A 21751-nucleotide genomic window follows, 5' to 3' on the forward strand; every position below is an offset into this window, starting at 1 on the left:
TTGAATCTTATATCTGCTTCAAAGGTAAGCACCAAAAATACATCAAAAGGAGTAAGTAGAATTTTTACTTTAATAAAAATTGTTAAAAATTTCTGTACCTTCATATGTCTTTGGAGGTAATAAAGCCAATATATCATAAAGTCTTAAACGGACCATAGCCGCACTAGCTTTGAGATGAGCTCCGTGGGCTTTAATGACTGATGGAATGCTATAAAATCAAAAGAGAAAGAGACAGTCAGAAATATTGCAGTTACTGGAAAGAGTATTTTCAGATTTCTTTTCACAAGATATGTCTCTAGCCAAGACAAGAAAACAGTGTTCAGAGAACTACTCTGAGCAACATTACTCAATTATCAGTATGTTTTTGGAGGTAATTGTACAGAATTTTTTTTTTTAAAGCACAGAGGAGGGGATGGAGAAACCAAACCACAAAACCCAATCGAAAGCTCTGTTTTTTCTTTTATTCTGTAAAATGTTTAAAGTCTTTTCATTAGTACACTTTATAAGAGGAGAGTTTCTCAATTAACATCTAGTATACCAGTATCTTGGTTTTCTCATTTCTTGCACAAGGATAAGCAAACTATGAATTCAAAAGTTCACTGAACTGGAAATCTAAAACAAAGTTAACAAAGGTTACCACGATAGGCCCTTCAGCACAGGCTATGCAATAATACACTTTTACAAAGGTAACGACCATAAACACAATGCTCATAAAAGTTTTTTTCAACATGGACAAGCAGTGACAGCACAGTACTAGGTCAGAATATGAATTAAAACAAATTAGTTTTAGTATTTCAGGTCCAGAAAAAGACAATAAGTGAATAAAGAGTAAAAACTGCCTACTTACTGTGACATCATTGTCATGGCACATTCTATGGGTGTCATCAATTTCCTGATCACATCCTCAGTAAGGAGCTCAGGACAGTGAGCAACAAAACTTCTCATAGCTAATAACAACATAGTTTAAAATTAAAATTTTACTGAGACAAACAAATGTAAAGCATGAGCAAGACACAGACCCTAAGAGAATATCAAAAAAGCAGCAATTCAAAATGTTTATTCAAAGACTGTGTGACATGTTCATAGAACTATATGCCAAAACCAGGTCATAGTGATGAAAACCTGACACATCTTATTCATTTTCAGAGAAAACGGGAAAGTTACAAGAGTTCTCTCTGTAATGTTTGGAATTATGTTTTGGTTTACTACACACTTGTAATCTCGAAGTTTGAAATTCTTACCACACAGAGCTCCAGCGCGGCCTTCCAGTGTTACTTGCCAGGTAAAAGAATCTCCTCTCGCCTTCTCTGCTTCCAACTCCTTCAGAGAACGTGGAAACACATTTCGCCACAGCAGCAACATCTTAGGTAGATGATACCGAACAACAGAAGGACCTATGCAAAAAAAAAAAGTGACAGTATAACAAAAACTTGTATTTAACTAAGTGCAAAAAATCTGCCATGAAGGCTTTTGCTCTTTAAGCTATTTTTCTCTTCCTTCACTTCTCTTCCTTTTCTCCCTACTTGAACAAAAAACAAAGGAAATTCTTCCTCATTTCTAGGTTAAAAGTGTGGCAAACACTTATAGATAAGTCTGTTGATATCAGTACTAAAAATAGGATATAGGCAATTCTATACATTGTCATGTAATATGCAACCACTGCCAACTGTCTTTTTACTACTTTTATTCTGATTTCATTTTTTTTTTATATTACCATTTTGAAGGCAACCTCTTTAGCCTATCCTAACTTGTTCATGCAATGAGTAGAAAAATAAGTGACAGTTACTGATTATGTAACTAGTTTAATGGTCAAGTTTAAAGAAAAAGCTCCAGAAAATCCAGTGCAAGTGCATTAAAAGTATCTTGGAGAAGGACAACCAAAATAGTGCTACACTGTTAGAAAAACATGACAATAAACTGGCCAAAAAAAGACAATTTAGAGAAGCAAGTTGAAACACAAAATGGTATTTGCTGAGAGATCAAAATACTGCAGCATGCATCAAAACTTTATCATATTTTCTAGTATTAAAAAACCCCAAACAAAAACACCCCACTATTGCTGCAAAATTCAAGGTCATACTTATAATCTCTCAAAATATAGCTTCTGATATTTCTGTGATGGCAGATAAGAACTATCATACATGAGGCTGGCTTTTTTAAAAGACAACTTAATGGCTTTTAAACTGATAACATTTCTTATCAGTACTGCTGCCTATCCAGAGGCACACATGCAACTTGTTGGAATTCTCACTAAGTTTTATTTACAGACCATTTCTTCTACACCACAGTATGAAGGAAGGAAGATTACAGGCAATTTTGCCCTTTTCATAGAATGACTTAAGGCTGAGTTTCCAAAAAACAGAGTAGAATACTGGGGTTTTTTTAGGTAGGACACCTTCTACTATCCTTCAGCTTAGATAAAATTAGTATTTCACTTCTCCCCAGCATAAACAACACTGCTAAAATAAATGCTCTGTTTCCCTTGATATAAACACTCTTGTGCTAGATAGTGGACTGATTATAGGTAGAGACCATTTGCCACAGCGGATAATCAAAAATGTCAGACAAGCATAAAAATAAAACAAAAAGCAACTGTTTTTACAAACCTAAAGTCATAAGTGCTCCAAGTAAAAGCCATCCAGCTTGGGTCCGCTGCAAGGAGAGTCTACTGTTTTGTGCAGCAGTTCGTAACAGATCTTCAGCAATACTGACCACCATCTGCATCAACAACAACAATGGATTTTTAAAATATAAATTAAGCCACTGCAAGTTACTGCTACACTCCCACCCTTACAGACTACATATAAAGATGTTCTCAAATCATTTAAACTGACCTTCTATAAAGAATGAATGCAGATTACATTCAATGCAGATGATTAGTGTCACACCTATGACACCACAGACAGTGATATTCTCTTCAGGAATTATTCATTAATATGCCAAACAAAAATGCAAATTTGAAAGAGAGAAGGGAAAAAAGCTGGTAAATACTGCAACTGAAATACTATAAATACATGCTGTGGCCACTGCTCTCTTGCTAGGCACAAGTTCAATTTCAATAATGCTTTAACTCATTATCATGTCACACATTTTGCAAAGTTATTACTTCTAGATAAAAAGGTATCTTTTAATACACTCACAGATGAAACACTTGTTATCTCACCTTTCCTTTGGCGTGAGGAATACCTAAGGGACACTGATGCACACCACCTAACAAAGCAGCCATTGCAAAACTGTAGCCACTAACAGCTTCAGGGGAGGTCTTCAGATTGTTGAGTCTTTCTGCACATCTGTCTAAAAATGGAGTCAACTGAAAAGGCAATGCCACAGCTACACACCGCAAGCACCATGCGGCAGCAAGTCGAGCAGCCATGCTGGGATGAAGAAGAACTGAAGTTACTGTCTCCAACAGACCTACAGAAAAGAGAGTTTTCAGTCTTAAAGTTACGATGTGCTTTTTAATATATGAGACAAGTAAACTGAATCAATATTAGACAGGCAACATGAAAGTTAAGAAAGGCAGAATTAAAGTACTTGAATTTTATGACTTTGCCTTTTTCTTTAAGGAGAGACAGAAGTGTTGTTAGCACTATGCTGCTCCACATCAGGTTTCACCAGCAAAGCTGGAGCTGCCAGAGCCATAGCACTGACTTCTACTACTTGAGCAACTGAAAAGAGGCAGTAACCCTATACAACGGAACAGGCACTGAATGAGATGATTCCTACAATCTTTTACACAGAGCAACAATAAGACTGATTTTTAGTTTTGCTTCACATTGCAGACAAGCACATGCTATAGATGTCACTGACCACTGTACTCTTCTGCTTTTGACAGTGCTGTCTTCCTTGCATCATTCTACACTTTCCAAACCTCCACACCAAGCTAAATCCTGCTTTCTGTGAGCTCTTCAGTCCAACCTGTCTCCACACTGACACCTTCCTTAGTGCAGACCTCTACCCTTACAAATTCCTACTTCAAAGCTTCCACTGCTGCCTTACCTCCCACTTTCAAGGTAGCTAGTGAACAACCTCTACCTGCTTACTTTGCAGCAGCTAGCAGAAACAACACTGAGATAGTCTCCTCTGTTCTTATGGAACAGAAGGAATAAACATGAGCACAATCTTCTCCACCCCATAGTTGGGGCAAAATCAGTATGAAAAGAATGTCTTACGCACCAAGACAACAATCTACATAATGAAATGTCTGAAAGAGCCTGCAATTCCATTGGAAAAAACCTAGGCATCCACAAACCGAAAAAACCTGAAAACTGCACTACAGTAAAAAAACACTACGTAGATTCAGATGTTAAAATAACCAAGAAGAAAATTCCACACAGATCCTAGTCAAGTTAAGCCAAATAACAAGCTTTTTAAAATGGGCTTATTCACAGCTTCATCTTCTGACAAAATGCCCTTAACGTCCCCACAAAAATTTGATGTCTGAAGGCAATACAGGTTTTCAGGAACAAACATTTCAGACCATATATAGCAAACCAATGCATTTTCGATAAAACCATTATCAGAAACAAATCAATGCTAAAAATCACTTTACTCATCCTAAAAAGAGAGCTTTGGGCAGACTTCCAAAGTAGTTGCATAATACTTTGTCAAACATGAACTAAAGTTTCACCTGGACAAACTTAGCTACCTGGAGTACTGCAGGGAGCGCCAGTTTCATCAATTTATTTCTTACACATTGATTTATTATTTAACTAGATTTAATGATATTTCATATTCATTGCTCAAATGTCCCATTTAATCTATTTAAATTTATTTGCATACCAATAGAAGGTTCTTGAATAAGAGGAGATGCAGTGGCATTCAGACTCTGAACCAGACTACCCAGTTCCTGGAGAGCACACACCATTACATGCTGACTTGCAGCTACATCAGCAGCTCCTGATTTATTTTCACTGTTAGCATCATTCACTACTGCTTCTGCAGAAAAGGAAACAAAAATGTCTTGCTTAACTACCATCTGAATCACACAAATATACAGGATAGAAAGGGACAGTTTTGACGCCAGCTCTATATTAAAACAAAACAAGTTTGGTCATAGCGTGAACTCAAAAAGCAAATGCGTTTTGAAGATAGTTTTACAGCTATCAGACAAAAACAATCATCCAAAGACCATGAAAAACATACGCCCAGCAGCTACTGAAGATGGCAGCGCACTAAGAGGTAGGATTAGTAGTATAAAACAGTAAAAGTAAGTATACATATATGCAGCATTTCTGTATTGTACTTATGTATACACAATAAGTAAAAATATAATCTTGACATATCTAGGTTCTGCATACAAATTTGCATGCATATATATGGAATGAAACTGTAAATAAAAAAATCAGACCTTCAGTAAATAATTAATCATAACCTGTAATCATCTTAAAGTTATCCAATTAAGTTCATAGATCCCATTATATGTTCCTTTCCCTACACAATATCCCAGAAGTAGCAACTGTCACTTCAAAGAAAAGGGACCTTAGTATCAGCTTAATATTTACATGTCTACTACAGTAAAAATATAGAAAATCACCCCCCTTATATGAAGGCAGGTAATCATTATAAAAAAAAAATCCTCCAAATTTATCATCAAATTCATTAGAAACTCAAAAAAATAAAACTGTTCTTCCCATCATCCAAATACATAATGGAATTTCCTGCAACTTTGACAAGGTGGTAGGAGGAGGAATTTCTGCAACTTTCATCTCAGAATACTTATTGTAATCAGAACCCTTTCAAGGTTCCATACCTACCCTATCAAAACATACCTACCCTATCAAAAAATCATTATAAGAAGAACCTGCAAAAGTTTCAAAATCAATTCCATTTCCATATGCTAAACATTACTTTAAACTCAAATTAGATGGCAGTAGAAAAGAAGAAGAAACAGATGTTTGGTAAATGCATTGTTGTGCAATTCCAGTTTACTTTCTCAATCTCTAGCTCAAATTAACTAATTTCATAAGAAACAAATGCCAACACAGTTTTGTCAGTCCTCTTAGTGATTACATATTCTAGGTTCTGCAAAGGAGCCACATTTATCTTTTCTAATTCCAGTCTTCGGATTAAATCTTTATTTGTCAACTGTAAAATCCAATTGGATGTGAGTGTGTGGATATTAGTGGGGGATACACAAGGACCTAGAAAATCCTGACCTACAGGATCTTCAAGAGTGGTAGTGAAGAACTCTGTAACTATCACTACAACCTATCCCAAGACAGATTGCAAATGCACACTTTTTCCTCGCTTCCACTCTAAGCAAATGCAATGTCAAAAGCCATCACAGGATAACGAGCCAGTTTTACACAATCACTTTTCAAGTAGAACTAACGTTTTGGATATCATATTTCAAACAGAAAGCAGCTGAATTATCTTTTACCATAACAGCAAAATTACTCACAGTAGAAGAAAACTGAAAAATGGCTGACCAAGTATAATGACAGTAACTTTCAACAGGTCTCAAAGAAAAATGGCTCTTACCCACTGCCTTCATTTGTTTACCAATGGCTTGACATATATCTTTGGCAGCTGCAATCTGTGCTTTCTCCCCAAGTAAGCTGCCAACTGTTGCTCTCAGGATAAAGGACACGCATCTTCGAGAGTAAACTGCCTCCACATGGGTCTGAGTCGCACGAGGATGGGAGACCAGATCAAGTACATGTGACAAAAACGTAGCAAAGTTGCGCTCCAACCACTGACCTCCTAATGTTGTAACAAAGACAACGTAGGCCTGCAAATATTGAAGTTACATAGAGATCCAATTAAAACAGAAACAAAAGACTATATTCAGTCACCGAAGGCTAAAGACTACAGTTATACTCATGCATAATGCAGTGCAGTAGCAACACCCGTTAGTAATAAGCAACCCTAATGTGGCTAAACAGAATTAATCAATCCATTAGCCAGGTCTTTGTCATCGAAGCAAAACTGTTTCCGGTGCCAAGAGTAGCTCCTATACTGCTAAGTGCAAAATACTCTTTGGATGCCAGCAAGAAAATCCAGTCCATTGCTCTAAATGTGTCTCTCTCTAAAAATTTTAAGAACAATGTCAGTTACAGCAGCAACATGAACGTGTTCTAATTCACAATGAAAACTGAGCATTTTCACCAAGTTCACCTGGAAGAGGCTGAGAAAAATAAAATGGTTTCACAAAATACCCTACGATCAAAAAAATCGGGATTCTGGCAAGTTACTGCAGCATATTGAAATATATGTCAGAGTGAGAATGCCTCAATTTGAAGAGATGCTACTACCACCTTTCTCTATCAGACAAATGGAGCTTCCACATTCAGCAGATTTCATCTACTCAAGACAGACATATGGAGAGAAGAAACATAGTTTAACAAATCAGGGCTGCAAACTTCACCTAGCAACTGAAAAGAGAGCCAGCACACCCAAAAGGACAAAAGTGTGTCCTCTCTAAAAAGAAATAAAACTTAAATAGGGAGCTAAAGTCTTTAACATATTAAGTTTTCAAACATTTTTGCGAGCTAGTCCCACAATCAAATAAGCTTTCCTTAGCACATAATTTGATCTATTGTTACTGCACATCAATAATAAGAGAAAATAGCTCAAGTGAATAATACCTCATATGCATCTCACAAAAAAGGTGAGCCAAACTAGACTTGTAAACAAATAAAGAACGCGTGTATTTTTTCCTACTAAAAGGGTTACACTTATATAGAAATGATTCTTTATTAAAAAAAAATGACAGCTTGTCACAAACCTGGGTAACACCAACTCGCACTTCCCTATTGACAGATCCTCCTACTTTTAACATCTCTCCACCACTCTTTAGGAAACCAGACCCTCCTCGCAGAAATCCAGTGGCCATGAGTTCCAAGACCTCCTCAAGCGTTGCTCTCTTCACATTCTGTCGCATCACTTTTGTGAAAAGAAAAGTAATCATTTAATCCCACAGTTCCAACCAATACAAGTAATGACCTTGAAACCAGACTTATCAACTCAAAACTGTCTGCTAACATAAATCTAGCCAACATTTCAGATAACAGCTTGTTTTCATGCCTAAACAATAAGCTCCTTTTCCCAGGTGATTTTTGATAGTTTGCTCTCTCTTTATTTGTATGATTACAACAGGGAATCTGTACTCTTTCCTCTTTTTACGTTAGAGTTTATAAAACCACACAATCCAACGACAAGCTTCCATCTACCTGAACAACAACGTATCATGCAACACTGTCCTGCTACATGGTACTGAAGGTGCAGTTTGTCCACCTGAAAATGGAATCCAGGAGGACTGTACCTGTTGCTTGTTTTGGTATCAGTGCTGTAGCCATGACTGTCCCCAAAAGCTTTGACACTGCAACTCGTACACCATAGTTTGAGTTTTCCAGAGCTTTAAAGCACAGCGTCGCCACATTCTCTAGTTCAGCTGTCCACATAAACACCGCTTCATTCTGTAATTCCAGCAGACACTGTAGGAAAAAAAGACTTGCTAGGCACCAATGGAGACCATTCTTACCTCTTATCTAAGTATCAGTGTAATTGTCAGGTTTATTCAGTAAGTATTTTATTATGAATATTTTAAGCATTAACTTCACAAACACACATACTCTCTCCCATTTACCCAATAACTTAGCTGAGTAAACAATCAGAAGACTCATGGAATAGGTTAACACATAAATAAAAATAAAAAAAGGAAAGCACAACACCAAGAACTATGTTATCAAAATCCTCTCCCACTGAGGCTCACAGCTAAGATGTTCCATCTCATATTTGTTTACAAAGTGGGGAAAACAGTATTACTGTACCTTCATTTACATGAAGTCAACTGTCTGAGCCTTCAGTGTTAATTAGCACAGATTTACCTCGCCCAAGTAATTATCAAATTTCCCATCATAAACAACAGGTCACAGTTCAACTGCAGGTACTTCACAGTCACAGCACAAGAATTTCTAGAGCTGGTAAGAAACACACCCACCTTAGCCACTGCACATCGTACAGCCATAGATCTGTCCGTCAACAGAGATCGGGCATTCTTATAAATATCACGGTGACAAGAAGCTGCTGCTCCTCCAAGTCCATTTAGGACTTTCTGTAAACTCATCAGAATTTCACTGCGGCCCTGAGACTGCACACACACACAAAAAAGCATTTATGCAAGAATGTGGACACAGTACTTACACATCAAGAACCAGGTGCATAATTCTGCTTTTTCCTGCTTCTGTGCAGGAATATTTTTGGAAACACTGATAATATAGTTCACTGAAGTCATATACGACTGATACCTAGCTGGTTTTAGATAGCAGTAAGCACTATACACAGCTTTACTAAAATTGCATCAGTTGTCACATAAATTAAGATGAGCCCAGGCAGTCCCACAAATTGGCCCTAACCAAGATGCTTCTGTCCTGCCCCACAATATATCTGCTGTAGCCTCGGGGAAAAAAGAAAAAACAGTTGATATGAGAGAACAGGAAACCCAGCTACTCAACAGCTTCCTACTGAAAGTTCAGGCAGGAACTTAGGCTGGAAGGCACCAAAAAAAAAAAAAAAAATAAATAAAATCACACAGATTAACGGCACAGCTGCAGGACAAGAGCCACACAATCAGTACTCCTTCCAACTTGTCACAGACACTAGAGAAGAAAAAAAAAAAAACCACAAAACACAGAACTATTTGCATCAAATCAGACCCACTGACAGTCCAAGACACATTCTTTCAACCTTATGATACACTCTCTTTTCAGGGTACAATGTATCCTGCTCACATGCAGAGTAACATCTTTGTTACAAAACTTAAGTATTTATTATGCATTTTTAAATTTTAAACTTAATGTTTATTCAGGGTACAAAAGCAGAAATCCTATCACCGGAGTTAGAAGTGGTACACACAAACATTTTAAATATTGATGACACTATGATGCAACTAATATAATATACATATAACAAAACTCTAAACTCTCTGCAGTAAAAATACATGAACATTTTTAACTCAATACTAACTATGCAAGTGATTTGCATTTTTCTACATAGAAAGCAAACAATCCAGGCATGTTAGCAAACATCTTTGGAGAAGCAGGTTTCAGTTTAAACAGAATCAAGACCACATATCTAAAATAATCTGAAACCTACCTCCGCGCTTTTCAGAGACTTTAAAAGATTATTCACTGTTTCCGGAAAAGAACTACCCAGCATTCTGCCCATTTTTTCATAAAATGCTCCAACACATGCCACAGCGGCCCTATGAAAAAAGGCATTAACAGGTGTACTCTTTTTCTGTAACAGCTAAATGATGATTAAAACATACATTTCTATTTAAGTATTAATCATCATTGATGAATAAAAATCTATTTATTATCCATTAGTTATACCGGCTGTTTAACACTGTGCATTTCAATCACTTTTTTGTTTACAAAAAAAAAGTAACAGAAAAGTTATTAGCTTCTAAGAACACAAATGTATTTGAATGGGTATTATTACAGGATCTACACATAGTGTAAGAAATTCTGGAGAAGGTAAGTATATGCTGAAATCTCAGCAAGATTAGGGGTTTGTGTTTGAATAAACTGGCTCTTTTCCATGCACCTGCAAGATAACCCCTATCCTTTAATATATCCTGACAGATTTTTGTAGATACCGAATTTTTTTTTCAAGCCTAAGAACTTAAAATACATAAATTATTGCATAACACAAGAAAATTTATAGGCACTGTAAAAATCATTGGATTCATAAGCAGTTATATACACATTTTCCTTGCCCTGCCATTTGAGATTAGGAATATTTTAAGTAACATCATACTGCAGTTTTATACACAAATTGCTTCAGGACAGTCACAGAAGCAGCTCCTGAAAACATGCATTTTTTCATCACAGAGAAACAAGGCTGGTTTTTTTTTAAACCTGAAATTCTTGGGTAAATTACTTCTTAGCACAGCTCTTTGCTACAACCTCATTACAGCCTACCCCTTAACGGGCATGTCTCCTACACAGTTCTTCTACAGAAACATCAAAAACTGAAGTCTGAAATCAAGCAGTAGAAAAAACCTTCTGGACTACCACTTGAGTTGGTAGCATAAATTTCAGAGCATGTTATAGTACAAAACCCTTTTCACTCACACAAGTTCCTCACAGTGTTGCAACACCTTCAAATAAAAGGAGGACAGTATCAAATGGTGACTATTTCAGATTTTATTGTTAAATCCTGTTGTTATGATAACGTCTGAAGGCAAGCGTAAATCGGGGTTCACTAGACACCACGAACACGTGAAGCAGTATGTGTGGAAGACTCCCAAAACCAGGTTCAGCAGATGCTGTTTGTGGCATTAACGAAATTCCTACCAGTGAGATTGCTCCTATAAAGACAAACTGGATCACACACAATGCACACGCACACCCAAGTATACAGACTCTGTTTGAGAAACTTCTGCAGTAGGGGAATATAAACAGTCAATGCTTGAATGGGAAAAAAAAAAACCCAAACTTGAACATTTAGTTAAAATTCTCTTGGCATAGATAATGCTCGTTTGACAACCAATGTGCAGGTTCCATCTTAAATGGCATACCTGTCTGCAATCAGCAATAACCCCACCAGTGGAATTTCTTCATTGCATTACTTCATCAACTGTTACCCTCTCCATGACAAAAGCATGTCAAGAAACTTAAGATACTTCCTTGCCTAGAGGAAAGCATCTCACTTTCAGATAGCCATGTATATGTCACCTTTGAGTCCTGCCCTCCACAATCTCAATCCTGTTCTGTTCTCTACTATATCAAGCATATATAAACTCCAACTAAGCATGCAAAATATAAGTAAACATAGCATGCACATATTCAGGCAGATTATTCTGTAATATCCAGAACCACTTTGCATAAAAATTATTCCCTTTTCCGTAACAATATTATACGTACAGTTTGGTGGGCAGGTAGGCTGCAGTATCATCTTTGCTCTTGATGATGTCATTACACTTGTCAAGTGTTTGAAAAACAGTAAATGTGTCTCCAATGCTGTAGAGAGCAGCAAGATTTTTTGCTAGTAGTTTTCGTGTAGGTGGCCCAGGGGAACTGCTGATGAGTCCTGTCAGCTGTTCTACAAGCTTCTTCTGTTTTTCCTTGACATCTGTCTGTTAACAGACCAAAAATAAAGAAAATAAGAAAAGTCATTTAATTCTGTGTCTTGCATCCAATACCCAGAAAAACCTACAACAGTGAAGTAAATCTTATACCACTCCCACTTGTCTGTAATTCAGCAAATTACTTGTCTCACAGATTTGAGATACATGCAATGATAGCAAAGACAGATGTTAAATGCTCAGAATTAGCTGTTACCCATTTTAATTTTCACTTTTTAAAAAATACTTACTAAAAATACAGTAATACCTTCCTAGAGCATCTTTTAATCTTCTTTACCATCAAGAATCCCTACTCTGAGAGGGAAAGTTTTGCCTTCCAAATATTTATGACTATGAAGAACTCAAACCAAGCTATGTGTTATATAACAGTCATACTGACTGCCTACTATTAAACACTTACAAGCTATAAACTAATACAGAGGGTCTTCTCACTGAATCTGAAATCATACAGTTATCACCTGGCCGTTACCTGTCAATTTTCTCGAGCACGAAATTAATGAAAATGTCTTAGAAAGAGGGGGGGAGGGAGGGGGTGGGGAGAAACATTAAATTACCTTGTTAGCAGCTACCAGCACTTTGTCCAAAAATCTTAGCCACTCAAAGATAAAGACTGGTCTCTTTGCTTCTGTGATTTGAGCTAATGCTTCCTCATTCAGTAACAAACTATGAGCCAGCTCCATAACTGGTTAAATTCCAGTTTAATTGTAAAGTTGTGTAGCAATTCTAAAATAAAAAAATAAAAATGTAAATATTAGTATGAAGTATAGTACAACAATACAAAGCTTTGAAAATCAAATGAAAATATGAAGGTGAAATCTACAAATTACAGTATCATGGTTCCATCCTGCTTAGACTTGTCTTAGCTAAGCAGTCCCACATAAAAACTACTGACATATTTACAACTGAGTACATCTATTACTATTTCAGGGAACAGAGTTGTTAATCGTAAAAAGAGCACATACAGACAACTTCACAGCGCTCTTAGCCAAGAAAAATACACTGAAGTCTCTGTTTAAAGAAAAAACAAAAAACCACACACAAAAGAGGTAAGGGAGTCATCTCACTGTCTCCTCTTACATGTAACAGAATAAGGATCGTCCCTAATCAAGACCCATGACCACACTCCTGAAGATTGGGCATGAACCTGGCCACCTTCTCAACACCTTCAACAGACAAGGTGAAAAGATGAGCCTATCATAAGTAGGAATTTCCACCCATCACAAATTTGAGAGAGGAAGGAACAGTGACAGCATTTGGCATCACTGACGTAAGACTTCCCAGACCCCGCTAGCTTTGCTTTAGGTGCTGGACAAATAAGCCCTCTGAAACCTAGCAAGCCTTATGTGCAACAGCCTGGAATGCAAGCAGCAGCCCAACAACTGCAAGTCTCCCCAACAGCCAAAATACTACAGATCAAACACTGGAGATCCTGCTCAAACAGTCAATGTGGGGGGTAGCAACAAAGTACTACCAAAAGCACACTATCAGTGTAAGCAAACAGCAGACAACTTAACCTTAGCAAATCACATTTAAACAAAGTGTAGCTGTTTAATGCAGAACAGATAAAAAAACCAAAACTTATCTAAAAATCACAAAATTAAGTCAACATCTTCAGCAAAAAGAAATCCAAAAAGAAATCCAAAAAGAAAAAAAAACCAACCCAATCCCCAAAACCTGAATGCAGTGATGCTGAAACTAGGATCTCGGGCAAAAAAGAAAAAGCAAAGCAACTAAAGAATATTATGTAAGACATCATCTTTCAACAGCTGCACCATTCCACTTGTGCTCTCAAGCGCTCACAGCTGCTTCCTCATTCATGGTTAAACCCAACAAATTCTTAAAGTCAACTGAAGTGATTCAATAATTTTACTTTTTTTTTTTTTAAAAACAGTCCCCAGATCAGACAGTAGTAAAGGGTGACATATTAATACTACAGCTGTATTATGGTTCTAAATTCACCTTAATGATCTGGTGCTGATCAAACTAAAGCATCACACTGTCTGTAACACTAAGCTTGTTCCCTGCTCTTTGGTACTTTGCATTATAATATTTTTCACTGCATACATCTCCAGCTACAGATCAGCAAAAGTGGAAGACCCACATACGGAAGCACATACAGTCCTCCTCCAATGACATCTTCTGGCCTTTTTCTTTTTAAGTTATCAAGAATTGAGAAGGCATTGCCTGTCAATAATGCACAGACACATCACCTCAAAACACCTTTTACAGGAGAGCAGAGAAACACAATGAATGACAGCACTATGATTCTTCAGATATCATCCCAGAGATCTACACTGCTCATCACACCCACACAGCACAGGATTACCATATGACAGCATAGCTCATTAACCCTTTTTATCCCCAGATAAAAGTTTTAATTTTCCCTGACCTTTAGAGCCACAAACCCCTTATACACCTTCCGCACACTCCCTTCCCTCTTCATCTAAATGTAGGAAACACAAGCTCTGAGCTACCAAATCTGCATACATTCAGCTGTGCTGCTGAAGCACAAGGGATCAGATACAAGAACAGTTACATGAATATTCAGCTAACTGAAGACTCGCAGTATGCTAGACTCCAAAGCTCACCTACATTGGCCAAAGGTTTGCTCCAAATTTCAGCAAAAAAGGCCTACCAAGTTCTACTGATTCTGGTGAGGGCTGGGTCTTACTGTGCATGTTACAAGGAATAAATACACCATTATCTCCCACAGGATGCAGAGCAAAACCCTACCAAAAATCAACTAGCATCCAGTAAGTTATGTTGAAGCATTACAGAGATTATACAACATTTAGAAGTACTCAGTTCCTTTTTGTTCTCCAGCTATTTTTCTGTAGCCTAAATCAACTATTTAGATCTTCATCACGCATGCACTTCAGCAGACTAACCGAGAAAGCTGAAAAACAGGTGAGTTTAGGAAAAGTGACATCCTACTGAAGAGCTGCATCAGGTGAAAAGGATTTTGTCCTGGGTGCTTCTACCCATACTGGTCACTTTAATGAGCTGTAGCACCTCTCCCAGTGCATCCTGCCTGTTCCAAAACACCCCTCAGGAAGCAATGCCTCAAGACCACATTACAGAGCTAAGTATGCACCAATTCCCCAGTAAAGGAATAATGCCAAAAAACAGCCAGAAGCTTGCCGCCTTCCGGACACGCACACCCCTCCCGGTGCCTGCACTTACACGTACCTGCCCCCCACACGCAAACGCCGGCGCCTCTCCTCTCGCGGCAGCCAGAGGCGGCCGGCAGCGGCACCGAACCCAGCTGTGGGGGGGATGCCCGGACCCACCGGCCCGCTACGCCGCAGCCCCCCGGGCCGGGCCAGGCCGGGCAGACACCGCCCGCCGCCGTTAACGGTCACGGCGCGCGCATAACGCTCCTACCGTGCGGCGGCCGCGTCCTGTCAGCTCCAGGCTGCGTGAGGCGTGACAGCGCGGCTGCGGGCCCCGGGGGAGCGGGACACGCTCACGGACGCGCGCGGGCACACTCCGCTGCACGCGCCCCCTCATCCACCGCGCCTGCTCCGCCCCGGCCCGCGCAGCGAAGCGACCCCCGCCGCGGGGCCATCACCGGAGGGCTCAGCTGCTCCAACCCCCACCGCGCCCCGGTCCGGATGACAAGGAGAGAAGGAGGGAAGGGGCGGGGAGGGGGTACACTAGCGGCTTCGCCCCCGGACCCGGCGCCAGCCCCGACGCACCTCAGCAGCCCGGAGGCACCTGCGGCCGCGCAGCAGGAAGCGGGAGGCGCGCAGGCGCCGGCGGGTAGGGGCGGCCGCGCGCAGGCGCTGCGAGCGGTCCGGGCCGAGCGGAGGGGAGCGGGTGAGTACCCGGTTCCGTACCCGGTTCCCTCAGCTCCCCTTCCGCTCCCTGCGGCTTTGCGGGCGCTTTGGCAGCGGGCGAAGGCGTCCGGGGGGTTGAGAGGCGTCGCGACGGCCGGTGGTCGGCGGTAGCGGAGCCCGGAAAAACGCGTGGTGGGCGTGAAGCCGGGCGCGGGAGCTCTGGGGGAGGTAGGGGGCGGCCCGGCCCGGCGTTCCCCGGGTTCCCGTGTGTTCGTCCGTCAGCGCTGTACCCCTTCAGCCTCCGGCCGCCTACCGGGTGCGGCAGACCTGAGTGGCAAGTTTTTCTTGCGGGTTCTGCATTCCAGGTAACCCGCTGGGAAATAAAATGCGTGATAAAGCGTATTGACGGTGTTTATAGGAAAGGTGTCGGAACAGGACATGCGTGCCAAACATGGAGGAAGATGAAGAGGAAGATTACATGTCTGACTTATTTCTTAAGTAGGTGGCTCTTCATTTCCCTCTTAAGTGATTGTAAACATTTAAAAAAAAAAAAAAGTGCTAATATTTGCTGGAATAACTAACTCTTAGGCAGGATGTAAGGCCGGGCTTGCCCATGGTGAGGCGGATGAAGGAAGCTATTCAGAAAGAAGAAAAGCTAAAAGAAGCCAATGAGAAGAACAGACAAAAGAGTGCAAAAGAAGAAGAAAAGGAGAGGCGTGACTTGGTATTGAAAAGTGCTTTGGGCAATGAGAACAAAGGCTTTGCTTTGCTCCAGAAGATGGGCTACAAGAGTGGCCAGGCCCTTGGCAAAAGCGGTAAGATTGTCACAGTTTGGAAGTGTGTGCTTATATTCAGGTGTACCTTTATATTTTATGGACTGCAACTGCCACTTCATTTATAGACAGGGTCAATAGGTGTCTGAGAGCCTTAGCATTACTGAACTGTCAGCATGTAGTGGCAGAAGAAAAGATGAGAGCAAAACGGAAATAAAAATGGTACGGATGATCAGGAGATGCAAGGGAAGCAGCAGTGCTTGCTGCTCAGTAAATGCACTTCCAGACATGCACGCCTACGGGAGGTGCGTTAAGGTTGTTTTGATGGTCTTGCAAAGCTAATAGCATTCAAAAAAAAAAAAAAAGTCAGCTCCTATCTTTGAATTTATAGTTGGATTCTGAAAAAGAGATGGTGCACACTGGCCTACCCTTATGAAGCCTTAATAGGTGAAGTAAAATCAGTAAAACAAAGCATGCCATTAAAACAAAACTGCTATGCTAGTTCTGCGTGTCTCTAGCAGACAATCAGGAAATGAACTGGCCTAGTTCAAAAGACAGATTCTTTTTATTCTTCATCTTTGTCAACTCGTGAGATTCTAGAATGAAAAATGCTACAGAAGGCTGTAACAAAGCAGTCTTCATCACAGGTATGTTACACCTCTCAGATCAACACCATTTTCTTTCAGCTGGGTGTTATCCTGAAAAATGTATTTAGCAATCCAGCAGACAAAAAAGACAGAGTTGCAGTTCAGCTGGGTTATTTGTAATGCACTAAATGTACATTGATTTGGGATTTTTCAACTTAGAAGCAACAAAATCACAAGATAATATACATATTTAATGGCAAAAGCAGCTTGCCTACTTGAATATACTGCACAAATCATAGTTTGAGAAAGACTTGATTTTTTAAATTGGCCTATTTTTTCCCTTACAGGAGAAGGCATTGTTGAACCTATTCCTCTGAACATTAAAACAGGTTTGTGATACTTCCTAAATTACTTAGTTGTATATTAGAGCTTCTCAACTGCTTACATTCATCTTTTGAACGTATGTAGGCAGAAGTGGGCTTGGTCACGAGGAATTAAAAAAGCGAAAAGCTGAAGAAAGACTGGAAAACTATAGACAAAAACTCCATATGAAAAAACAAGCAAATGAACAAGCAGCAGATCAGTTCAGGTAAAATGACATAACTGATATTCCAAGCAATGTTCTAATGATTCTAAACAATGATTCATTTTATGCTTTAAGTTTGGTTATTCTCTTAATTTTGAATGAGAGGTAAGGGTTGAAATAGACTAATCATTTCCCAGTTCTAAAGTAAAAGCAGATGAACACTGCAGTGCTAAAAGTGTTTGCTGCATCGTTTATTTTTGTAAATGTTAATAATGCAAGCAACATAACTTTTCTCAAGTCATTTGCAACTTTTAAAATCAGAGAACCATGTCATCTTTTTTAATATAAAAATCACAGATAATCCTGTGGTGTTGCTACAATGGTTTTAAAAAATCAGGGTCATTTTTTTTGTTTTATTATTTTTATTTTCTCTTGATTTGCTGGTTATATGTGGAGAGAAGGAAAGCCTAGGGAAGGCTGTATCTTTTGCAGATGTTTAATGAGCCACTTTTTTCATGTCTTACAAAAACCTGGTGGTGAAACAGTATTCAGTGCAGTGTGATCAAAAAAAGTCAGTCCTGTCTTGAAGGATAATTCCCAAGAAATGCATGTGTGCTCCCACAGAAACAATGTCAAAAGGACTTCTTAATTTCAACGTTGTCGTGGTCTGAGACAGTTGGTAGGGCTAGGATCTTAGATTTTCTGTTTAAGAAAAGCTGTTGACTGTAATGCATCTCACTGTTTGCCTGCCTGCTTATTTTAGCTATCTACTTTTTCTTAACAGAATAAGATTCAAAAACAAACAAGAAGAACGAAAGATGGAAGGGGACCTTCGAAAAAGCCAGAGGGCTTGCCAGCAATTAGACATGCAAAAAGTGAGACCTATATTTTTGGGGGGTTGGTTTGGGTAGGTTAGAGATACAGACTACAAACAAAGTAGTGATTCAATTCTTGGGAGTTCTCTAAATTTGTAGGATAACTAGCCTGAAGTTTGGGTGTTCAGCAACATGTTAGTCCTTTCAAAATATTTCAAAGTATATGTTTGCACCATTAAGATATTTGAAATTGTACACCAATCTCATGGTACATGGTATGTGAGGACCTGTGTTAATTTGCATCATCAGAGCTCACCTGGTTTTGCTCCTGCATTCTTTTGAGCTGTTGGCCTATCTTTCAGTAACCAATGTCAGGCTGTCCTAAATGAGGGTGCTATTTGCTTCAAGTGAGGGAGCAACACCATCACAGAATGGCTGAGGTTGGAAGGGACTCTGAGGGTCATCTTGTCCAACCTTCCTGCTCAAGCAGGGTCACGTAATGCAGGTTGTCCAGGACCATGTGCAGCCAGCTCTTCAGTATCCCCAAGGATTGGGATCATCATTGAGGGAATCAGCAGATTCACCAAAGAAGCATTTAAACAAACAAACAAAAAAACCCAAAACAAAGTACCTTCAACCTGCAAGGAGTAACACGGGCAATAGTGGTGAACTACCGTAAATTTTTTGTGACTTGAAAACTTCAAGTATTTTTCTTTTCTCTATTAACTTGTTAGAGGTTAATACTGCTCTACGAGTTCTGCTGAGATTGTTTGAATCAGACTAAGGAGTATCAAATGAAGTCAGCTGAATTAGCTTAGATTATCTATGTTGACTCTTCTTCCTTTAACTTTACCTGAGGTGGATTAGGAAGCACTATGTGATCTCTTGATAAAATAACTTAGGGCAGCATGTTTTCAACTGATAAAAAAAAAGCATATCTGTTCACAGCCTTGGTGTGAAATTATGTTGCTGTGTAGCCTTACACATACCAAACATAGATGGAATAGCATTTAATGTTAGCATGCATTTACTTGTTTTCAAAAAAGTAAATAATCCTTCTTGAGGACCACTGTACTTAGTTTCCCACTACAGCTTTAGTAATTCTTGGTTATACTATACAGGAAAGTTTTAAAACCTAATATCTCACCTATTAGAAATTGGTTTTATCCACCATCTTACAAGAAAACCTACAAAGGCAGATAATTTTCATTTAAATCCTTCATTACTTAAGGATATTGATGTTCCCAAAGAGACTTGGTATTGGCTAGAACCTGACGAGGAAGACAAAAAGGATGAGGAGGACAAGGAAGATGAATGCACCAGCTCAGACTTAAGTGTAAGCTCTGCATCTAAATTAATGGCTTGATTCAGAATTAAATTTCATATTCCTTTTAAAAGTACGTATGTGTATATATATACAATTAGGATAAAGGATATACATGTCATTTTCCAAGCTGTAGCAAATGGCTTCTTTGCAATCTTAGAGCAGTGATTTTTATAGCAGTTACACCATAAATTATAAAACATTAAACCACTGATACATTGCTCATCTGTTTTGAAGCTGATCTTTGGAAAAAGTTGCCTAGAAATTAAATGCTATACATTTTTGTGTCTTAGCCAAGATATGCAAGATGATGTAGTTGATCAGAGTTTTAATTTTAATTTTGAGTTTTAATTTTGAGTTTTAATGTTGGATGCCTTATCAATGTCTTAGGCTGAATTTTTGAATCACTTAAGTAATTTCTGAAAATGCTTCACAGATTATCTCAAGATAGACACTGGAAACTCACATTTTTTGAGAACTAGATTACAGAACTGTTCTTAGCCTTATGTGTTTGATTTGCGGAGATTAGGTGTGGAAAAAATCCACCAAAAATATATACTTGAAATAAGGTAGCTAGGTAATAGTTTTAGCGCTCTCTTCAGTGTAGGTTTCTTAGCTGAAAAGAGGGATGAACAAAAAAAACAGTTACTAACTTTTTTAGAGATCAGGAATTCCTGTGCTGTCTGCTACAGATTTGGGAAACATCATGCCTTACTGAGCTACAGTATTGTGTAGCTTTTCCATAGCAAAAAGTTAAACAATCTGTTTTAGCAAAGCTAGTAGCGCAAACTGGTTTCTGTCACATGAGCCCCAGATCATTGCAAACCTGTACATATTTCTAGGTATCAGAAAAGCTACACATCCTGACTGCCTATTTGAGACAAGAACACTTTTATTGCGTTTGGTGTGGAACAACCTATGAAGGTGAGAGTAAACTGGTCTTGTGTTTTGTTTTGCTTATGTTAGAACACTATCTAGTGTCACTGCACCAAAGAGGGCAGAACTTGGAAACCTTGAATTCTATTTAATCTGCTTTACATGGATTCTTCAAGTAATTCTAGAAACCTTTTTTTTTTTTTCCCCTCCCCTGAGCTGGAATTACTCACTTTTTCTCTGCTTATCCTGTAGACTCCAAAGATTTATCTTCAAACTGCCCTGGAGACAGTGCTGCAGATCATGACTAAAGCCCTTCTAAAGGGAGGAGTCCTAGATAAGTATGTATCGTTCATAGTATCTTTTAGAAGGTTTGGAGCTGCACCATACTGAAGAATTCACACCAAAGCATGCAGAAGAATAGTTTTGTTGACAGGTTAAACTCACATTTGTGAAGCATCTTGTGGGTTTTCTGCTTGATGCACAATTTAATAGGAATCAAAACTTTGCATTTATAATCGAACTACCATAATTGAGAGACAGGTTAAGCCTTCCAGAGTCTTTGGTTGTACCCTGCCCAACTGAACAAGATCAGCTGATAATATAATTCAGGTTTGAGTAAGGGAATAAATATTGGCTAGTTACTCTGTATAATGTGTTAAACAGGGTTTTTTATCTTTACAGAGATGACTAAACATCAGTCTTTTTTTATCCTTGCTATCTTAGACCCGGGGGGGGGGGGGGAAGCTTGTGAAACATTACAATGATGTTATTTGAACCACTATTCTCTTGAATGTAGAGGTGTATATTTTACATAACTAAATAGTACCAGATCATGATGATGTTGCGTTTTTTTTAATATAAAAATACATTTTAATAGACCTTTTATTTTTAGGGAAAGGCAGTTGCTACTGTAAACAGTCACTAATAGAAAGGTACTGCTGAAGTATACAAATACTACAAAAAAAGTGTCAAAAACT

The 21751-nt window shown here is 38.9% G+C and overlaps 2 protein-coding genes across 7 annotated transcripts in view; one reads left to right on the forward strand and one right to left on the reverse strand.

The window, feature by feature from the left end:
* HEATR5B (HEAT repeat containing 5B) overlaps positions 1–15908 on the reverse strand; it is a 61435-nt gene extending 45527 nt beyond the window's left edge. Inside the window, exons 1-14 of one of the 2 annotated variants that reach the window (XM_075748876.1) lie at positions 15793–15908; positions 12649–12817; positions 11874–12085; positions 10099–10207; positions 8945–9094; positions 8267–8438; positions 7730–7887; positions 6484–6733; positions 4783–4938; positions 3164–3414; positions 2607–2718; positions 1242–1394; positions 848–947; positions 99–208 (exon numbers count right to left, since the gene is read on the reverse strand). In XM_075748876.1, coding sequence (XP_075604991.1) covers positions 99–208; positions 848–947; positions 1242–1394; positions 2607–2718; positions 3164–3414; positions 4783–4938; positions 6484–6733; positions 7730–7887; positions 8267–8438; positions 8945–9094; positions 10099–10207; positions 11874–12085; positions 12649–12774 — 2059 coding nt within the window. In that variant the 5' untranslated portion in view covers positions 12775–12817; positions 15793–15908. Of the gene's footprint in view, positions 1–98; positions 209–847; positions 948–1241; positions 1395–2606; positions 2719–3163; positions 3415–4782; positions 4939–6483; positions 6734–7729; positions 7888–8266; positions 8439–8944; positions 9095–10098; positions 10208–11873; positions 12086–12648; positions 12818–15478 lie in introns of both variants that reach the window. The other variant, XM_075748875.1, reaches the window with a different exon arrangement.
* Positions 15848–21751, forward strand: part of GPATCH11 (G-patch domain containing 11) — a 118420-nt gene continuing 112516 nt past the window's right edge. For 2 of the 5 annotated variants that reach the window (XM_075748896.1, XM_075748895.1), the window contains exons 1-8: positions 15943–16371; positions 16462–16688; positions 17581–17622; positions 17702–17822; positions 18544–18634; positions 19806–19910; positions 20741–20822; positions 21027–21112. In XM_075748896.1, coding sequence (XP_075605011.1) covers positions 16325–16371; positions 16462–16688; positions 17581–17622; positions 17702–17822; positions 18544–18634; positions 19806–19910; positions 20741–20822; positions 21027–21082 — 771 coding nt within the window. In that variant the 5' untranslated portion in view covers positions 15943–16324 and the 3' untranslated portion in view covers positions 21083–21112. Of the gene's footprint in view, positions 15914–15938; positions 16372–16461; positions 16689–17580; positions 17623–17701; positions 17823–18543; positions 18635–19805; positions 19911–20740; positions 20823–21026; positions 21608–21751 lie in introns of those variants that run through there. The other 3 variants (XM_075748894.1, XM_010301262.2, XM_075748897.1) reach the window with 3 other exon arrangements.

Source organism: Balearica regulorum, chromosome 3 (genome assembly GCF_011004875.1).
Source record: "Balearica regulorum gibbericeps isolate bBalReg1 chromosome 3, bBalReg1.pri, whole genome shotgun sequence".
NCBI lineage: Eukaryota > Metazoa > Chordata > Aves > Gruiformes > Gruidae > Balearica > Balearica regulorum.